Source organism: Oncorhynchus mykiss, chromosome 12, assembly GCF_013265735.2.
Source record: "Oncorhynchus mykiss isolate Arlee chromosome 12, USDA_OmykA_1.1, whole genome shotgun sequence".
In the NCBI taxonomy this organism is placed as follows: domain Eukaryota; kingdom Metazoa; phylum Chordata; class Actinopteri; order Salmoniformes; family Salmonidae; genus Oncorhynchus; species Oncorhynchus mykiss.
In genome coordinates, this window is record NC_048576.1 from 61,347,071 (window position 1) to 61,368,450 (window position 21,380).

General features: G+C 43.0%; 1 protein-coding gene across 1 annotated transcript; it reads right to left on the minus strand.

Annotated features, from left to right (window-relative positions):
- Positions 1-6,174: 6,174 nt before the first annotated feature.
- Positions 6,175-18,238, minus strand: LOC110539093 (fructose-bisphosphate aldolase A). Its single transcript, XM_021626067.2, has 8 exons — positions 18,073-18,238; positions 16,664-16,782; positions 12,484-12,747; positions 12,058-12,218; positions 11,612-11,695; positions 10,989-11,163; positions 8,638-8,837; positions 6,175-6,758 (listed from the first exon to the last, which is right to left on the minus strand). The coding sequence occupies exons 2-8, from the start codon at positions 16,773-16,775 to the stop codon at positions 6,663-6,665; spliced, it is 1,092 nt and encodes a 363-aa protein (XP_021481742.2). The 5' UTR covers positions 16,776-16,782; positions 18,073-18,238; the 3' UTR covers positions 6,175-6,662.
- Between the last annotated feature and the right edge of the window lie 3,142 nt (positions 18,239-21,380).

Sequence of the window (21,380 nt, forward strand, 5' to 3'; positions counted from 1 at the left end):
CTTACATGTCACACCCTGATCTGTTTTACCTGTCTTTGTGCTTGTCTCCACCCCCTCCAGATGTTGCCCATCTTCCCCTGTGTATTTGTACCTGTGTTCTCTGTTTGTCTGTTGCCAGTTCGTTTTGTTCGTGAAACCTACCAGCGTTTGATCCCCTGCTCCTGCCTGATTCTTGCTCCTGTTTTCTAGTCCTTCCCAGTTTTGACCGTTCTGCCTGCCCTGACCCTGAGAATGCCTGCAGTTCTGTACCTTGGCCCAGTTTACTGGATTATTCACCCCTGCCTGCCCTGACCCTGAGACTGCCTGCCGTTCTGGACCCTTTGCACCCTCTCTAGATTATTGACCCCTGTATTCTTTGACACTGTCTGTATCTGGGTCATACCTGAAACGTGACATTACCACTGTTACACCTGGCTATCAGCCAACCCTTGTCTGGCAGGAAACAGCTCATTCAGCCTCATCTACAGCCTTTTAAAAAACATAACTGATATGGTTGACTTGCTTAAACAAATGTGGTTTCTATTGAGATGTACAAAGTATGGCATAAGGGCGGATAAGAGACCATGCGTAATTTAAATTAAGACATTAATGAGCGAGCCAGGACGAACGTAGTCAATATACAGTGCCTTAGAAAACTATTCATCCCCCTTGGCATTTGACCTATTTTGTTGCATTACAGAATAGTCCAAATTGGTGAAGTGAAAAAATTCAACAACAAAAGAAAACGGAAAAGTGGTGCATGCATGTGTATTCACCCCCTTTGTTATGATGCCCCTAAATTAAATCTGGTTCAAACAATTACCTTTAGATGTCTCATAATTAGTTAGATTGCACACAGGTTGACTTTATTTAAGTGTCACATGATTTGTCACATTATACAGCATACTGCTAAAGCAACACTCGAGTGGTTTAAGGGGAAACATTAAGGGGAAACATTTAAATGTCTTGGAATGGCCTATGTCAAAGCCCAGACCACAATTGAATTGAGAATCTGTGGTATGACTTAAAGATTGCTGTACACCAGCGGAACCCATCCAACTTGAAGGAGCTGGAGCAGTTACGCCTTGAAGAATGGGCAAAAAATCCCAGTGGCTAGATGTGCCAAGCTTATAGAGACATACCCCAAGAGACTTGCAGCTGTAATTGCTTCAAAAGGTGGCTCTACAAAGTATTGACTTTGGGTGGGGGATACACCAATTCAGATCGGTATGATAAATAAAGGGGACATATACAGTGCATTCGGAAAGTATTCAGACCCCTTGACTTCTAAAACATTTTGTTGCAGTACGTTACAGCCTTATTCTAAAATGGGTAAAAACAACAACAAAATCACACAATATCCCATAACAAAGCGAAAACAGCTTTTTAGAATTTATTTTGCGAATTTCATTAAAAAATATATACAAAAATACTTAATTTACTTTAATACAGCGCCTTTGCTATTAGACTTTAAATTGATCTCAGGTTCACACTGTTTCCATTGATCAAGCCATGCGGTCGAAGGAATTGCCAGTAGAGCTCGAGACAGGATTGTGTCAAGGCACAGAACAGGGGAAGTGTCTTGGAGAATTTGGTGCCATCAAGGCCAGTTTTCCAAATGTATTATTTAAATGGTGATTTTGTGGGGTTTGTCTGTGCATGGTATTGCACTTCAAACCAGAACCTTCTTGTCCCAAGGCCAGCCCGCTAACCAAAGTAGAGATTTGGAATTGTCATAACACTAGTATATACTGTATATTTATGAATGTATTAAAATTGAACTAATAGCATTTTAGCAACATGAAATCTTTACATTTAAAATCTGCTCTTATTCACCCCAGGAAGAATATTTCACTTTTTTTCCCTGACAAGCGAGCACTTAGATATGGTAATTTTCACATTTTGTAAGGCATTTGTGAAAATTATATATCAATATAGAGTAGGAAAGTGGCTGTGCATTTGGACAATTAATAGACACTGCAGTAAATAAATCCTAATAAAATCATCTGTCTTGTCCAGGACCAGGGTCTACACAGACAAGTGTGCCATAGCCAATCACATCTATGGTAGGCCTTTATGCAAATAAGCCATTTGACACACAGGCCTGTCATCATTCACTTTGAACTGGACTGTGTGTTTACAGGCAGTTGCAACAGCGTGGCTTTAGATCATAAGAGCGCATTCAGCATAAGCCATAAAACGCACCTGAATGGTGTTTAGTTACAGCCTTAATCTAAAATTGATTAAATCTATGTTTTTCCTCATCTGTCTCCACATATAACAACAAAGCGAAAACAGGTTTGTAGAAATGTTTGCAAATATGTTAAAAATAAAAAACAGAAATACCTTATTTACATAAGTATTCAGACACGTTGCTATGAAACTCGAAATTGAGTGCATCCTGTTTCCATTGATCATCCTTGAGATTTTTCTACAACTTGATTGGAGCACCTGTGGTAAATTCAATTGATTGGACATGATTTGAAAGGCACACACCCGTCTATATAAGGTCCCACAGTTGACAGTGCAGGTCAGAGCAAAAACCAACAAATGAGGTTGAAGGAATTGTCTGTAGCTCCGAGACAGGATTGTGTCGAGGCACAGATCTGGGAAGGGTACCAAAAAATATCTGCAGCATTGAAGGTCCCCAAGAACACAGTGGCCTTCGTTATTCTTAAATGGAAGACGTTTGGAACCACCAAGACTCTTCCTAGAGCTGGCCGCCCAGCCAAACTGTCTGGGGCAAAGGTTCACCTTCCAACAGGACAACGACCCTAAGCACACAGCCAAGACAATGCAGGATTGGCTTCGGGGCAAGTCTCTGAATGTACTTACGTGGCCAGAGCCCGTTCTGAATCTGATTGAACATCTCTGGAGAGAGCTGAAAATAGCTGTGCAGCGACGCTCCCGATCCAACCTGACAGAACCTGAGAGGATCTGCAGAGAAGAATGGGAGAAACTCCCCAAATACAGGTGTCCCAAGCTTGTAGCGTCATACTCAAGAAGACTCAAGGCTGAAATCGCTGCCAAAAGTGCTTCAACAAAGTACTGAGTAACGAGTCTGAATACTTATGTAAATGTGATATTTCCGTATTTGCAAAAACATTTTATTTACCTGTTTTTGCTTTGTCGTTATGGGGTATTGTGTCTAGATTGATGAGAAGGATTTTTAAAAATACATTCAAGAATAAGGCTGTAATGTAACAAAATGTGGAAAAGTCAAGGGGTCTGAATACTTTCCGAATGCACTGTAATCAGACAATGAAACCTCTAACAATGTTCAATGATGACATTTCTCTAAAACAGGTGCGCCACCAAGTCAGACCAGTAGGCTAAGTGTGTGCACAGCCCCCTCTTGTATTCCCTGTTCACCCATGACTGCGTGGCCACGCACGGTTCCAACTCAATCATCAAGTTTGCAGACGACACAATAGTAGAAGGCTTGATTACCAACAATGACGAGACAGCCTACAGGGAGGAGGTGAGGGCTCTGGTGGAGTGGTGTCAGGAAAATAACCTCTTCTTCAACATCAACAAAACGAAGGAGCCAATCGTGGACTTCAGGAAACAGCAGAAGGATCAAGTCCCTATCCACATTGACGGGACTGCAGTGGAGAAGGTGGAAAGCTTCAAGTTCCTCGGCGTACACAACACTTACAATCTGAAATGGTCCACCCACACAGTGTGGTGAAGAAGGCGCAACTTCACCTCTTCAACCTCAGGAGGCTGAAGAAATTTGGCTTGGCCCCTAAGACCCTCAGAATCTTTTACAGATGCACAATTGACAGCCTCTGAGTTCTTCCCTTCCCTCCACCGTACGGCTGGACCAATCAGCGTCCTCTGATAATCTGTGAGGGTGGTTTAGTTGATGATGACAACAAGAGGCGCCTGTACTGGGGGCAAAGTCGAAAATCCTAATAACAATGATTTCTCTTGAGGAGGTTGGTGTTGGTTATGCTATAGCAGCAGTTATATCAGAACTGGAAGGCATAACTTAATTGAAAGAACAGCATATAACTGCATTCAAGGCTTTTCTTGGGAGAGAAGATGTTTTCACTCCTCTTCCGACTTGGTTGGCAAGAGAGAGCTTGATTTACCAGCTAGCTCCACTAGTAGTCAAGAAAATTAGACATATCGATAACCTAGTTTCTCGCAGTTGGTCACCCTCATGGAGGACCAGATCAGAGAGAATGCAAAGCTGGGGATCACTAACTTGCAGCCTCCATGGACATTGACAAATTGTTTTTTCGGTAGCCCAGAGTCTTGGTTGCTGAACGACTATGTTGAACATTAATTGGAGTCCTAGATAGCATCTAACTGCTGGGGGCCTCAGAATAAACCAGCATCCCCTCTCACACATACATATTTTTCTGCATCATTTTTGCACCATTATGGACAATTGTGTACAATATATCAAACTTTGTCTCCATCTAGTGTATATTATTGGTAATTGTTTTGTGTCCCCACAGTCACAATTAGGGTCTGGTGTAGACGACGGGTTGGTTGTTTAGCAACAAGACCGATGCATGTGCAACTATGGAGCAAAACAGATGGGGTTGCCAAAATGTTAACTATATTTCATCGCCAAATGTTAATTGAAAACATAAATACAATGGATACTATGGATGAATACTTTTTCAAGGCACTGTAACATTCTGTTGGTGGCAAGAATTAATCATTTAAATTGAAACACCAAGTTTGAATCAAGCATTGTTTTGGGTATCAGTTCATAAACCATGTGCCATGGAATCGGCACATCGAAAATACTATTTTATAACCTGTATGGCACCGCTGTCAACATTTTGTTCGTCAAATGAAAATGGTCCCATTTTCAATTAACTGAAAGTGAAAGGTTGTAATCTGGAGAAAGGGAAAAGGCAAGGGGTGAGCCATTCTTACTAATCTACTGGATAACCAGTAGATGTTGTGCCCAGGTTCTTTTAGCTTGCCTTCATCCCCCTATTCGTATTCTCCTCCCACTCTCCCTTCTTTATTTCTTGAACTCTAGATCCCATACTATATATTTTAACTCAATGTTTGTCCCCCTCTCTTGCGCTCTCTCTCATGTTCTCCAGGACCGTTGTCTGCCGATAAGATCCTGCAGCAGCTGAGAGTGCCCCTCATTAAGTAGTGTGCTTGCCTGGAAGCGTATCCTGTTCTCACCTTCGAGATGTGTGCTGGGTTCTGGGAGGGTGGCAAGGACACCTGTCAGGTACTGCATCACTTGAAGGAAAACACAGTCTTACTTGTGGTTTATCTTGTCCACTTGTCAGGGGGACTCTGGTGGGCCGTTGGTATGTCTCTCTACTGGTCAGTTTGTCCAGGTAGGAATCACGGGTTTCGGGAAAGGCTGCAGTAGAGAAGGCATCCCTGGAGTCTACACCCAGGTGGCCCGCTACATGGTTTTCATCCAGGAGATTATTAACTCCGACACCAGGCTTCTGCTGAGGCCTAGGTCATCCTGACTGTTTATGAGACAGTAGTCTATCCCTCTTTTTATATTCTTCTTTATCTCAGATTAACCAAAATCTCTGGCTTGTGACTTTTGTTTAAAGGGATAGTACGGAGTCTATGGACAAGGTATGACAGCAAGCCATGCTTTGTTTTTGTTTACCTTGTGTAGCTCAAAGAAGTTACTGATGAATGATATTGGGACTATTGACTTGGATTGAATGTGTGCCAGAAATGTAGAAACAGTGGCCAGGTAAACAAAACCAAAGCATGATCGCTGTCATACATATTGGTTTCCTTAAAGGGTAAGGAAACCAATATGTCATTTTGTAATTAAGGTGAACTATCCCTTTAAATAATGCATTGACGTCCTTTTAAGGCTGCATATTGCTATTGATTGTGAGTGATCTACTCGTCGATTCTTGACTGTGACAATTCATACTGCAATAATTAGCTAGTCAACCTGTGTGTGAGTCTGTTGTTTTAACTGCTATCAGAGATTGATATTGTGACTGTTCAAATGTGTTACTCATTGCCGGTCAGTTGGCATCTACAATACTGTACTCCTTACACGAATGTGTATCTTCCTTTTTCATGTTTTTACAGCTACAGCATGACATGCTGTGAATCCCCAAGCATTTTCTGACCCTGTTGTCACTGATAATGGTAGTTACACCCCCATCTAGCAGTCTCATTAGAGCAGGCAGTCTGCCCAAACCCAAAACATGATAGCACAAAAGTGCATTTAGTGAATATGATTCTTTATTTTCTATTTCCAGTGTATAGAATCTCATACATTAATAATATACTCTACAAGGTCTTCCTCCAGGGTTTTTTTCAGTCAAGAGAAGAAGGCACATGTACTTAGGAATCATCAAGAAGACAACACTGAATCACGAGGGATAGTCACAGGGGATGATATTGTAAGCAGAGGGGGGGGGTGGGGGCAAAGAGCTGGAGCTCTCAAGCTCAGCAGCGAACGGGGAGTGACTAGGGGCAAAGGATCACAGAGGGGCGTTTGAGTGCTAAAATGTTAAAATAACTGACGAGACACACTTAACTTTCCTGCACTAGACAATAACATAACAGTGACATCACAAGCCCAAAGAAGAAAAAAAAATAAAAATGGAAGAGGGAAAGAGTTTTGCAAAAAAGAAAAGAAGGGTAACAGCTGAGTGGATAGTGTGGGGAAATGTGGGTGTGGTTTGATATTGAAAGGGGTGGGTCCATACTTAATAGGCATGGTTGGCCACATAGAGGGATTCTCCACCGGCGGCGCCCTTGTCTCCAGAGGAAACATACTTGCCCTGACAGGCCTTGCTGTTGTTCTGTAAATGAGAGAGATAGAGAGGGAGAGAGAGAAAGAAAGAGTGAGAGAGGGTTTGGGAAAGAGAGAAGAATGTAAGCCGGAGAGAGAGAGAAAGTAGAAGAAAGATAAAAGACAACAATTAGTACAGACCCTCTGTCTCCCCACTTCCTCTTGCTATCTCATTGCTGTAGGAACATTAGGTACGCACCCAATGGCCTTCCTTTATTAGGTTTATACGGTGTGTCTAGGACTGTCTAGGACCTTATCCTAGAGACTGTAGTCCAGGGCTATCCAACACGCCTTCTGTACAATATACAGTAGTGTACATGTGATGGCAGATTTTGAAAAAACAAATGGCCAACACATTTATAGGCTCCAAACCATCATGATATCATTCTGTCAAGTAGGCCTACTTTGGAGTCAATATTTAATTGGAAAGGTTTTTGAGAAAATACTTGTTTTGGCATTGTAACTGGCTACAGAACACATGGGCGCACACAAACAAGCGTTACTTCTTCAGAGAGTTACAGGAAATACGAATCCGCGATGCATTCTTTTTATGAATTATGAAAAACTTGTTTCATTTAACTACTCTACCGCTGTCGTTCATCTGTACGCTGCTCCATGGGACAACCAGTTATTTGAGCTGCACGCTTTCGGTGCCCGACAGACGACATTCTGCTCAATTCGAGCCGAGTGTAGGAAAATGTAGCATTTTGTTTGGGCTAAAAATCAGGAGAAAATAACACATTTCTTTTGAAAAGCAGTATTTTTTTCAATCATGTCATTAACGGTTTCATCCCTCCCCTATAATACCACATTAAGTCAATTCAAGTGATTGAACTGAAAAACAAACCTCTGCTACGAACTCCCTATCAAGCATTTTTGCTTGATTTGTGTTGGCTTTCTTGTGGCGGTAATCACAGAAAAAAGAAACTCTCTCCTTCCTAAGCTGACATACATGCTTGAGAGCATTACCCTTGCTTAGCCACCTAACATCATTATGTAAAAGTAGATCATGATGACTATGAAACAAGTGATGTTCATGCGGTGGCGCCGCCAGATGTTTGCAGCTGCGATTGGCTGATGTTAGCAGCTCTGATTGGCTGTATGTTGAAGGATATTAATTGACAGCACTTCATGGGCAGGACTACAGGAAAACAGATTCGCCTACTGGAGAATATTGACTAGAATATTGAGGGCTCATTTTGGCACAAAACATATATTTTTGTCAGATTTTTAAAACTTAATGTTCAGAATTTATCCAGGGGGTGGACTGAGATGGTCTAGCAGTTAGGGCCACATATTTACTGTGTTGACGTGGATCCAAATCCAGCCCACGCCCTTCTGGCACAAACTTCTCTCCAATCTTTCCAGTCTTTCTCTCACCGTCTCTAACCCCCCCCCAAAAAAATGTTTTATTTCTATTTTTAAATGTATCAAAAGCACATTATAAATGTATAAACTGGCAGCTAGTTGAATAGCCCTGCTGTAGTTTGTCATCACAGAGGGTCACAATAATTCTAAGAACCTTGTGATGTAATGCCCATGTATTCACTGCTTTTGTTGAACTGTTGAACTATGCACAAAGTACCATCACGCTTACTATAAATGCCTTAACCTGACTCTGAGAATGTTGACAGCTGTGCTGCATTAGGGTCACTTGATAAATTAGTAACATCTTTGGGAAGTTATTATAGTTAAAAGTTCATCTCGGAATACTTTACTTGCCCCGTGCAAGGGAACAAATTGAATAATTCCGAAAGTGCAAAGCCCGCCCATCTAACACTCAAGGTAGGCAGGCTCAATGAAACGTTAGAAAGAAAACAAATACTACTATTTGAATGCCACCCTTCGTATCTCCCTTCCTCATGTTCTTCTCTCTGTGTGGGTCATACCAGGGCTCTCTTGATGAACTCCTCCTGGCAGGCCTTGCCGTTCTCTGGCTTGCCTCCCCAGGCCTTGAGGGCGGAGGCCTGCAGGGCGCGGCCATAGGAGAACGTGATGGCCCAGGGCCGGTGAAGGGGACATTGGTTCATGGCATTCAGGTTGATGGAGGCTTCTTCCTCAGACTGGCCGCCAGACAGGAAGGTGATGCCTGGGGAAGGACGGAGGGAGGGAGACAGGGAGAGGAAGGGTAAGATAAGAGGAAATGTGTGTGGGGGAGAAGGGTTTGTGTGTGTGTGTGTGTGTGTGTGTGGAAAGTAGAGTGAGTGTGTGTGCGTGTAAAGGATGTCATGTTGCTTGCTTAGTGAGTACCACTTCCTCCCAATTCGGAACATACCTGGCTCGAAACCGGGACCTCTGCTTCACAAACACACATGACCTTTCTCCCTCAAGCATCTCTGCGGGTTGCGCCACTCAAAAGCTAGCTCTTGAGCGGCAAAAGCGTGGACACTTAAGACTGAGGAGTAAGTTTCACACATCGCCATGTGCTACACGTGCGTGCATGCACGTGTGTGTGTGTGTGTGTGTGTATCTCCATATTTATATATGTATAGTATATGTTTTTTTTTTTTTTTTACTATTTTCTACATTGTAGAATAATAGTGAAGACATCAAAACTGTGAAATAACACATATGGAATCAGGTAGTAACCAAAAAAGTGTTAAAAAAATATTTCATATTTGAGATTCTTCAAAGTAGCCACCCGTTGCCTTGATGACAGCTTTGCACACTCTTGGTATTCTCTCATGAGGTAAAACATTTCAACTAACAGGTGTGCCTTCTTAAAAGTTAATTTGTGGAATGTCTTTCCATCTGAATGCATTTCAGCCAATCAGTTGTGTTGTTATAAGGTAGGGGAGGTATACAGAAGATAGCCCTATTTGGTAAAAGACCAAGTCCATATTAAGGCAAGAACAGCTCAAATAAGCAAAGAGAAACAACAGTCCATCATTACTTCAAGACATGAAGGTCAGTCAATAGGGAAAATGTCAAGAACTTTTAAACTTTCTTCAGGTGCAGTCACAAAAACCATCGAGCGCTATGATGAACCTGGCTCTCATGAGGACCGCCACAGGAAGATCCAAAGTTATCTCTGCTGCAGAGGATAAGTCCATTAGAGTTACCAGCCTCAGAAATTGCAGCCCAAATAAATGCATCAAAGTTCAAGTAACAGACACATCTCAACATCAACTGTTCAGAGGAGACTGCGTGAATCAGGCCTTCATGGTCGAATTGCTGCAAAGAAAACACTACTAAAGGACACCAATAAGAAAAAAAGACTTGCTTGGGCCAAGAAACACGAGCAATGGACATTAGACCGGTGGAAATCTGTCCTTTGGTCTGATGAGTCCACATTTGAGATTTCTGGTTCCAACCGCCGTGTCTTTGTGAGATGCAGAGTAGGTGAACGGATGATCTCCGCATGTGATCTTCGTGAAGCATGGAGGAGATGTGATGGTGCTTTGCTGGTGACACTGTCAGTGATTTATTTAGAAATCAAGGCACACTTAACCAGCATGGCATCCACAGCATTTTGCAGCGATACGCCGTCCCATCTGGTTTGTGCTTACTGGGACTATTATTTGTTTTACAACAGGACAATGATCCAACACACCTCCAGGCTGTGTAAGGGCTATTTGACCAAGAAGGAGAGTGATGGAGTGCTGCATCAGATGACCTGGCCTCCACAATCACCCGACCTCAACCCAATTGAAATGGTTTGGGATGTGTTGGACCGCAGAGTGAAGGAAAAGCAGCCAACAAGTGCTCAGCATATGTGGGAACTCCTTCAAGACTGTTGGAAAAGCATTCCAGGTGAAGCTGGTTGAGAGAATACCAAGTGTGCAAAGCTGTTATCAAGGCAAAGGGTGATTACTTTGAAGAATCTCAAATATAAAATATATCTAGATTTGTTTAACACTTTTTTATGTTACTACATCATTCCATGTGATATTTCATAGTTTTGATGTCTTCACTATTATTCTACAATGTAGAAAATAGTCCAAATTAAGAAAAACCCTTGAATGAGTAGGTGTTCTAAAACTTTGACCGGTAGTGTATGTGCTGTATATAACGTCAATGGAGTGCGTTAGTGAGATCTTCGAGATTTCTTCTTCATTCTTGGAAAATGACTAGTTCTGAAACCTAACGTTTCTCTGTCTCGTCATTTGACCCTATTAATTCAGGTATGTAATGTGCAAAAGTGCAATATGACTTTTTTATAATATTGAGGTAGGTGTGTCCAAGCGAGTAGGTGTGTCCAAACGTTTCGACTGTTCCTGTGTATGTCTCTCCTTCTCACCAGGCACGGCTGGGGGCACGGTGCGGCGCAGGGCGGTGACAGTTGCCATGGCTATCTCCTGGTTGCTAAACTTTCGGGAGCAGGAGTGTCCAGGGGTGACCATGTTGGGCTTCAGCAGGGTGCCCTCCAGGTACACATGGTGGTCAGAGAGAGCCTTATACACTGCAGCCAGAACCTGGGGGGAGGAGGGGGAGAGAGAAAGAGAGAGCGACCGGAAAAAGACAGGGGACAGAGAGCGGGAGAGAGAAAGACAAGGGGACAGAAGAAATAGGGATGAGACCGACAGAAATAGTTAGAGGTGTTGAAATTGATTGAATGACTGATTGATCTAATGAGTGTTCCTATCCTACCCAGACTTAGCACGCTCTATTCCAATACCCACACTAAGGTTGCATTTACACATCAGACCAATTCTGATCTTTTTTTCACTAGTTTTTCACTCTTTTTACCAATCAGATCAGATCTGAACAGGATCCAATGTCAAAAAATCAACTTGGTCAGAATTATGCTGCCTGTCTAAATGCAGCCAACTAGAATGAAGCTGACATGCATTTTAAGTGGCAAGCTAGAATGGCTATTGGAAGGTAGCCACTATTTTTATGTTAGTCGGAGCGATCCCACACCTTCTCTGTGACATACTGGCAGCGCTTCAGGTCATGGTCTCCGTCTGGCAGGATCTCAGGCTCCACGATGGGCACGATGCCATGCTAGGGAAGGGCAAAGGAGCATGGCAACCAGCGTCATGACTACAGAACAGACAATACAACTTTTCAATGGCACCGGAGTTCGCAACTTGGCACCCGAGCTAATTTGATTAACTTGGTGGTTAACTATACAGAGCAGGCTAAAATAACTACAACTCCTTGATAAGTAATTATAGTGGTCATATTTTTTTTCGAAGCCCAGATGTGAAACATTTACAATAAATAGATATTGTTTTGTGGAGATTGATGAAGAGTGGGTAATGATGTAACGTAATCGTGAACTGTAGGGGCCAAGTGTGTGCCAACTCATTATATGTGTGCCAATATGTTCACACATGTTCAATGCGTGTTTCTGTGTGTCTCACCATCTGGCAGATGCTGGCGTAGCGCGCCAGGACGTTGGCGTTCTCCTTGATGGCCAGCTCTGAGGGGGTGGTGTCAGTGATCTTCAGCACACAACGCCACTTAGCAAAGTCAGCTCCGTCCTTTTTGTACTGGGCACACCGCTCGTACAGACCATCCAGACCTGAGGGAGAGAGACAGAGAGACATACAGAGAGAGCGAGAGACAGACAGACAGCGAGGGAGAGAGATAGACAGACAGACATACAGACAGACAGACAGAGAGGGGGAGGTGGATATGTGTAACATTATGAAATAAACATGACTTGACACTTTGTTCCAGTTTCACTCTTCAAACCATCCCCTGAATACAATCTGCATATGTAGCAAAGTTGAGCTCAATTCTAGAGGTGAAAGGTCACCTAGACCCGGCCTGCCGTTGTCGCTCACCCTGAGTGGTGGTCTCTCCGTTGGTCCCGGCCAGGGGGACGACACCTTTGTCCACCTTGATGCCCACCACCATGTCCCTCTCCTTGATGAGCTGGGGGAACAGCTTGCCGTCGTCTGTCTTCTGGTACAGGGTCTCATGGAAGAAGATGACCCCGCCGATGCATGGCTCTACGCGGTCGGCCGTGAAGAGGAGCTGGCGGTAAAGACGGCGGTTCTCCTCAGTGTTCTCAGCGTTGATGCTTTGGAAACGCTTGGCGACGCTGCCTGTTGGAATGAGGTTAAAAATGAATACGATAAATATAAAATATATACAGTGCATTCAGAAAGTTTTCAGACCCCTTTCCTTTGTCCAAATGTTGTTACGTTACAGCCTTCTTCTAAAATGTATTAAACAAAATAAAAATACCCATCAATCTACACACAATACACCATAATGACAAAGCGAAAACAGTTTTTTTTTTTTTAAATACCTTATTTACATAAGTATTTAGACCCTATGCTATGAGACTCGAAATTGAGCTCAGGTGCATCCTGTTTCCATGGATCATTCTTGAGATGTTTCTACAACTTGATTGAAGTCCAGCGGTGATTCAATTGATTGGACATTACTTGGAAAGGAACACATCTGTCTATATAAAAGGACCCACAGCTGACAGTGAATGTCAGAGCAAAAACCAAGCCATGAGGTCGAAGGAATTGTCCGTAGAGCTCCGTGACAGGATTGTGTCAAGGCACAGATCTGGGGAAGGGTACCAAAAAATGTCTGCCGCATTGAAGGTCCCTAAGAACACAGCGGCCTCCATCAGTCTTAAATGGACAAAATTTGGAACCATCAAGACTCTTCCTAGAGCTGGACACCCAGCCAAACTGAGCAATCAGGGGAGAGGGGTCTCGGTCAGGGAGGTGACCAAGAACCCAATGGTCACTCTGACAGCGCTCCAGAGTTCCTCTTTGGAGATGGGAGAACCTTCCAGAAGGACAACCATCTCTGCAGCACTCCATCAATCAGGCCTTTATGGTAGAGTGGCCAGATGGAAGTCACTCCTCAGTAAAAGGCACATGACAGCCCGCTTAGAGTTTGCAAAAATGCACCTAAAGGACTTTCAGTCTATGAGAAACAAGATTCTCTGATCTGATAAAACCAAGATTTAACTGTTTGGCCTGAATGCCAAGCGTCACATCTGGAGGAAACCTGGCACCATCCTTATGGTGAAGCATGGTAGTGGCTGCATCATGATGTAGGCATGTTTTTCAACGGCAGGGACTGGGAGACTAATCAGGATTGAGAGAAAGGTGAATGGAGCAAAGTACAGAGAGAACGGTAGTGTATAAATATATATATTTTTTAAGTATTCAGACCATTTACTCAGTACTTTGTTGAAGCACATTTGGCAGCGATTACAGCCTTGAGTCTTCTTAGGTATGACGCTACAAGCTTGGCACACCTGTATTTGGGGAGTTTCTCCCATTCTTCTCTGCAGATCCTCTCAAGCTCTGTCAGGTTGGATGGGGAGCATCGCTGTACAGCTATTTTCAGGTCTCTCCAGAGATGTTCGATCAGGTTCAAGTCTGGGCTCTGGCTGGGCCACTTAAGGACATTCAGAGACTTGTCCCGAAGCCACTCCTGCGTTGTCTTGGCTGTGTGCTTAGTGTCATTGTCCTGTTGGAAGGTGAACCTTCACCCAGTCTGAGGTCCTGAGAGCTCTGGAGAAGGTTTTCATCAAGGATTTCTCTGTACTTTTCTCCGTTCATCTATCTCTCGATCCTGAAAATTCTCCCAGTCCCTGCTGCTGAAAACATCCCCCCAGCATGATGCTGCCACCACAATGCTTCCCCGTAGGGATGGTATTGGCCAGGCGATGAGCAGTGCCTGGTTTCCTCCAGACGTGACGTTTGGCATTCTGGCCAAAGAGTTCAATCTTGGTTTCATCATACCAGATCATCTTGTTTCTCATCGTTTGAGAGTCCTTTAAGTGCATTTTGGCAAACTCTAAGCGGGCTGTCATGTGCCTAATACTGAGGAGTGGTTTCCGTCTGGCCACTCTACCATAAAGGCCTGATTGGTGGAGTGCTGCAGAGATGGTTGTCCTTCTGGAAGATTCTCCAATCTCGACAGAGGAACTCTGGAGATCTGTCAGAGTGACCATTGGGTTATTGGTCATCTCCACCTCCCCGATTGCTCAGTTTGGCCGGGTGTTCAGCTCTCGGAAGAGTCTTGGTGGTTCCAAACTTCTTTGATTGAAGAATAATGGAGGCCACTGTGTTATCGAGGACCTTTATTGCTGCAGACATTTTTTGGTAACCTTCCCCAGATCTGTGACTCGACACAATCCTGTCTCGGAGCTACTGACAATTCCTTTGACCTCATGGCTTTTGCTCAGACATGCACTGTCAATTGTGGGACCTTATATAGACAGGTGTGTGCCTTTCCAAATCATGTCCTATCAATTGAATTTACCACAGGTGGACTCCAATCAAGTTGTAGAAAGATCTCAAGGATGAGCAATGGAAACAGGATGCACTCAATTTCGAGTCTCATAGCAAAGGTTCTGAATTACTTATGTAAATAAGGTATTTCAGTTTTTTTTATTTGTAATAAATTTGCAAAAACCTGTTTTCGCTTTCTCATTATGTGTGGAGATTGATGAGGGAAAAAAATGTAATTTAATCAATTTTAGAATAAGGCTGTGACGTAACAAAAAAGTGGAGAAATCCATTCAGGTGTATTTTGTGGCTTTTGCCGAATGCGTTCTAATGATCTAAAGTCAAGCTGTTGCAACTGCCTGTAAACACACAGTCCAGTTCAAAGTGAATGATGGCAGGCCCGTGTGACAAATGGCTTGTTTGCATAAAGATCTACAGTAGCTATGATTAGCTATGGCACACTTGTCTATGTAGACCCTGGTCCTGAACAAGACAGATGTTTTAAATGAGGTTTTATTTACTGCAGTGTCTATTAATTGTCCAAATGCACAGCCGCTTTCCTACTCTATATTGCTATAGAATTATCACAAATGCCTTTTATTTTTATTTAACCTTTATTTAACTAGGCAAGTCAGTTAAGAATAAATTCATATTTACAATGACGGACTGCCCCGGCCAAACTCTAACCTGGACGACGCTGGTCCAATTGTGAGTTGCCCTATGAGACTCCCAATCATGGCCAGTTGTGATACAGCCTGGAATCCAACCAGGGTCTGTAGTGACGCCTCTAGCACTGAGATGCAGTGCCTTAGACCTCTGTGCCACTCGGGAGCCTTACTATATGTAATTCCCAAACATTGTAAGAATTTATGAAAATGTCAAAATTACCATATTTAAGTGCTCGCTTGTCAGAATAAATAAATAAAAGTGGAATATTCTTCCTGGGGTGAATAAGAGCAGATTTTAAATAAGATTTCATGTTGGTAAAATGCTATTAGTTCCATTTCAATACATTCATAGATATGCAGTATATACTAGTGTTATAGCAATTCCAAATCTCTACTTCCGTTAACAGGCTGGCCTTGTGACAAGAAGGTTCTTGTTTGAAGTGCAATACCATGTACAGACAAATCCCACAAAATCACCACTTAATAAATACTACATTTGGAAAACTGGCCTTGATGGCACCAAATTCTCCAAGACATCTGTATTGTAATTTGAATGGGAGGTTTAGTGCCAACATGAAGAACAGTTTGCCAAGCCTTGTATTTCCGAGGCTCTCGGAAGGATGGAAGACCGTCACCATAGTAACAGCAGTGTGAACTTGGATGTTGTCATTCTCCCTTTCAGGGATTAGCACATTTTTCTATGTGTTATGTAAGTAGCCTAGCCTACAGTGCCACTTGGGCAAGACTCTCTCAGTGGTAGGTTACAGCTGAAGATGTGGTTTTGCTTGCAGACATTGTGAAATGTGATGGTAAGCGTTCAAATTGTGTTTAATACATTCTTATACCCTTCTCTCTCAGATAATAAACTGTTTTTACATGTAGGCCTTGTTATGTAGGGTAGGTTGAGTTATGTAATAGTGCAATCTCTCTGTCTCTCTCTCTCTCTCTCGCTCTTTTGCTCTGCCCATCTGGCAGTGTCAGTTATAGCCCCATTATAGGCCACCGTACACCATCTGTGATATGCCATGAATGAGTGTGTTTAGTGGGTGATCTGATCCGTGTGTGTGGACTCATCAGCAGTCCCCTACCAGTAGACTCATCGGCAGCAAGGATTCCCTTGCCGGGAGCAACGATCTTCTGAGCAATATCACTGAGCTCCTTCTTCTGCTCCGTAGAGAGGAATGGGAATGAGTGAGGCATCGTGTCTCTGAGAGAGAGAGAGAGAGAGAGAGAGAGAGAGAGAGAGAGAGAGAGAGAGAGAGAGAGAGAGAGAGAGAGAGAGAGAGAGCAAAAGCAAGAGGGAGAGGGAGAGGGGAGGTGGGAGTGAGGGAGAGAGGGGAGGGGTGAGGGAGATGAATGAGGGAGACATGGAGAGAAATCATTGTCAGGAATCTTTATGTTGAAAGGATTATAGATTCAGTGTTTGTAGCAAGGATGGTTAATCCCCACTGACGCAATCAACTGTCATAGCAGCATCATACGGCTGTAATACACTCCAATGGCGACCGGGTTCGTACATTAAACATTCTCCATGCAAGCTGCAATGACTTCAATTTCCTCCTTAAGTAGATTTAATGGCGAGACGGCAAAAATGGGCGAAATATACGCACTACGAACCTGTTGCCGGGGGACACGAGTGTATATTACCTACCGTCTGTGTACATCAAGCCCAGACGATACAGTAGATAGATATACGCCACTAGCAGCTGCACAGGCTAGTTATCATGCTGAGACTCCCAATATAACCTTGGTCTGCCTATGTGCGCCATCAGAGGAGTCCGTCCGATTTCTCAAACAAAAGCATCTCACAAATTCTGGTGAGAATTTCAACAGTGAAAAACAACATGACGCTAGCGTCAAATCGCATTATACATACAAATCTTCCCTTATAGCCGGTGCGTGGAGATTTCACATACCGTGCGTACGTGAGGGATTCGCTTTTGGCATCCGTTGATGTAGCGTGTACACGATGTTCTGATTGTCTTTTGGGGAGTGCTTGTGTGATATTTCTGGATTTATTTGCCCGCTATGAACAGTTTACATAATATGCGCGTTATTTCATACTAGGTCCCGGCAAGTATTACAGGCAGGTAGCCTAGTGGTTAGAGCATTGGGCCAATAACCGAAAGGTTGCCAGATCGAATCCCCGAGCCGACAAGGTAAAACTCTTGTCGTTCTGTCTCTGAACAAGACAGTTAACCCACTGTTATTGTAAATATGAATTTGTTCTTAACTGACTTGCCTAGTTAAATAAATACAATTAAAATACTTCCGCGTCTGTCCTTGCCATTGCATCCGTATGACCTTGTAATACATTGGGAGTTGCCGGATAGGAAGAGTCACACGTAAGAAGTCATATTTCAACTACAGACATGAAATACGACATCATATATATTACATATTTAGCTTGAGGCTTATACATACATCAATACAGTAATGTCTGATGGAAACGACATCATTTTACATAACAAATGATTAGTTGATGAAAAAAACTTACCAGTTTATCTGCGCAAAAGATAATAGAGCAAAAGCTGTAACTTTACGGTTTTAAGAGGGAAGCGATGCGTTCTGTAGCAATATCAGGCAATGAAGAAGGATGTCTAGTACTGTTAAATGTGACCAGGGTGACCAGGGAAGGGAAGGCCAGTGACGAAAAAGAGGGCCTTGCCCCAGGCCACGGAAGGAGACTGTCCAATCAAAACTCACGATGAAAGATTGACATATCATTCCATCCATTGTCTGGAGAAAACGTTTTTTCTGTGACAGTGGTTGGCTCACTTGCATCCAAGTGCCGTTCTTTTGAATGACGGAAGAGAAAGAAGGCGTGTTTTAGGAATAAAGGGGTGGAAAAATTTGCGATCATGTACGTGACAGATCTCACGTGCATAATGCATTCTCTATACGTGCCTGTGATATACTGCCACTGCAGAAAGGCACTACTTTGTGGTGGTGCCGCATTGAAGCCAGACTGCACCACAGAAGCGGCACTATCCTCAATCTAGACCTACTATGAATGAATAAGCCTTTTCAATTGAAACCTCAGGGATGTTATGTTGCTGCAGATTTGGCTCGAGACTATTCATAATCATAGTTTACATGGAATAAGAATACACCTTGGTCATAATAATGAATTCAATTACTAGACCTACTATATATTATAAATACAATACAATACAAGATGTACAGAACACTACTGGCAGCAAAGCTATTCAAAATACATTATATTATAGACACTGTAGGCAGCGCTAAACTATAGCATTGTCATGTTCAATGTGCATCATCATCATCACCATTCATTACTTCATTGTCTCCCTCTTTCAAATTTGGTTTCTAATTCTGCTCTCCTTCGCTTCCTTTACCCATACCTCCATCCACGTCACCCATCCCTCCCTCCATGTTACTGGTGTGAAACATGATGTGCTGGTTTAGTTTGGCCATGTTGATGTTCAGCCTTAGCCTCCATTGGTACGACTTGGAACACAGCAAGGGTTCACATTCAGCCCCATCATCACACATTGTAACAACATTTCCTAAACATTTCAGAAACTCTGCCTTGGTAGTATTGATTTCAGTCTTTGTGTGATATGACCTTCCTCTGGCGCAGTCAGACCACCATATTACATAATACACCCTGGCTCGCTGTGCTACCCAGGGGACCACAGACTGACCAATGCTCTTTCCACAGGGGGACACTCTTTTCAAGGCATTTCGATACAAAGTTAATTTAGTAGCAGGTTAGGAGAGCATTTTCGATAACCCTGACCCCTTTCCTTATTTTAACCTGTCTCCTAACCTTCTATGTTAATTCTCCCAACCTGCTGTGTAAGTTCTCCTAACCTGATACAAAAAAGTTACTTTGAAATCAAGGTGCTGTGAAGAGTGTTTCCTGTTTCCACTGAGGCCGAAAGGTGGAGTGTGTATCAATCCTGTGTGTGTGTGTGTGTGTGTGTGTGTGTGTAATTGTGGGGAGTTGGCACTGCAGTGATAAGTCTGTGTGAATAGTACTGTTACTCATTGCTAACCTTCACCTCTTCAGGATGAGATGGATTCACCGCATGTCTGTCTACAATGGTCACGGCATCCAGTTTACAAGGCTGCCCCTTTTCTCGCATCCTTCGGACACCGTGTCAAACACCAGAGACCAGACTATAGCAGATTTAGTAGTAGCATAATGGGAATCCTTGGAAGTATCACTGTTCCTCATAGAATGTACTATGTAGAACCCAAAATGTACACTACTGTTCCAATGGAAGGTCAGGTGGTTTGTCAAACATCCGCTTGGTCTAAGGAATATGGACACCATAAGCCTGACTAAACAGTTTTCCTGTTTCAGGTTGACTCAGTAAAAGCAGGAACTTAATCTCATACCTATTAAATGGAGTTGTCCCAAATTACTTGAAGTTGCCCCAAATACTACATAGAACATGGGATTTTAACCCCTTTGGGAGAAATATCTTAATTACATGTAACAATTCAAAGTTAGTTCCTTAATGCTACCAAAGTACATGTTTTTGTCACAATTAAATGCAAAATGTCAAATGTCATTTAGCAAAATATTGGGAAACAACATCCGGATAACCAACATGTCTTAGCTTGCATGGATTGCATGCACCATCCAAAATACATTTGATAGTGTTGGATCATGTTGTCATTTGGTTGGCAGGCTCTCAACTTTTCAACACATATATAAATCACTGTTGTTTATAAACATGGCAGCATTAAACATGGCATACATGAGCTCAAAAGATGGCAAAGCCTCAGTAACACAATACAGCTTCTAGCCCGGTCCCACTGCATGTGCTGTAACGTCAGCGTAACTATACATCAAAAGACTACATGATTGGCTATAGAAGAGTAGTATGCATGGGACGAGACTACAATACCATTCACATTCTGTATAGTCTGCAGAGTGACACAAACTACACAGAGAGGGCTATGGTCAATGCCTCCTACATTTTCTGAGGTGGAAGAATAAGAAGACTTGTGAGAGAGGGAAAGCAGACGATCTGGAGAACGTCTGCAATGCCCCTCTAGGCCCACATGGCTAGTATTTATTCTCTGTTCATGACCTTTGACATTTGGCCAGCATAGCTAATCTTAGTAGGCGATGGAAACACACACAGCAACTAGAGAAGGCCTTCACAAACACAGAACAAAGAGAATGCATGAGAGGCGGCGTTGAAAAGGAGGGAAAGGTTATAGATACAGAGTCCGAGAGAAACAGAAAGAGAGATGGTGTGTCAAACGCACATCACTTAGACTACATAGAAAAGTTCTGCAAAGGGAATGACAATAACATGCCCTAGAAAGAAGTCTCAATCCAGTCACTCTACCCTTCGACAAACTAAACCTAAACCTGGTGACCTTAGAGGATGGGTAAACCCAGCTCTACTGCTGAAAGAAGAATTCAACATCTGTTCCCCTGTACTATCCTCCACCTGCTACACTCATGTCACCTGGAACAACCCAGTCAATGGCATTTGGTTGCCTTTCTCCACAAACCAAAGCTATGTCACTTGACTTACAGGCAACATAAGTGGGACTGGTGGTAAACCTATTGTAGTAATTCTTGCCTCAAATTAACTTTCTGCTGTAACTGAGCCAAAAGATACAATCTAGAGTGTAGGTTCAGGCAAGTCAGCTGACTCCAACACATTTTCTTTCCTGTGTTGGTACTTTGGAATGTATTGACCGTTGAATTGGGACAGTGGTCATTGTCAAGTGACAGGGCTCATGTGACAGTTGTTATTAGAGAAACAATGATGGGACTGACAGTATTATGTTGCTTGAGGCTGGGAGAGGACC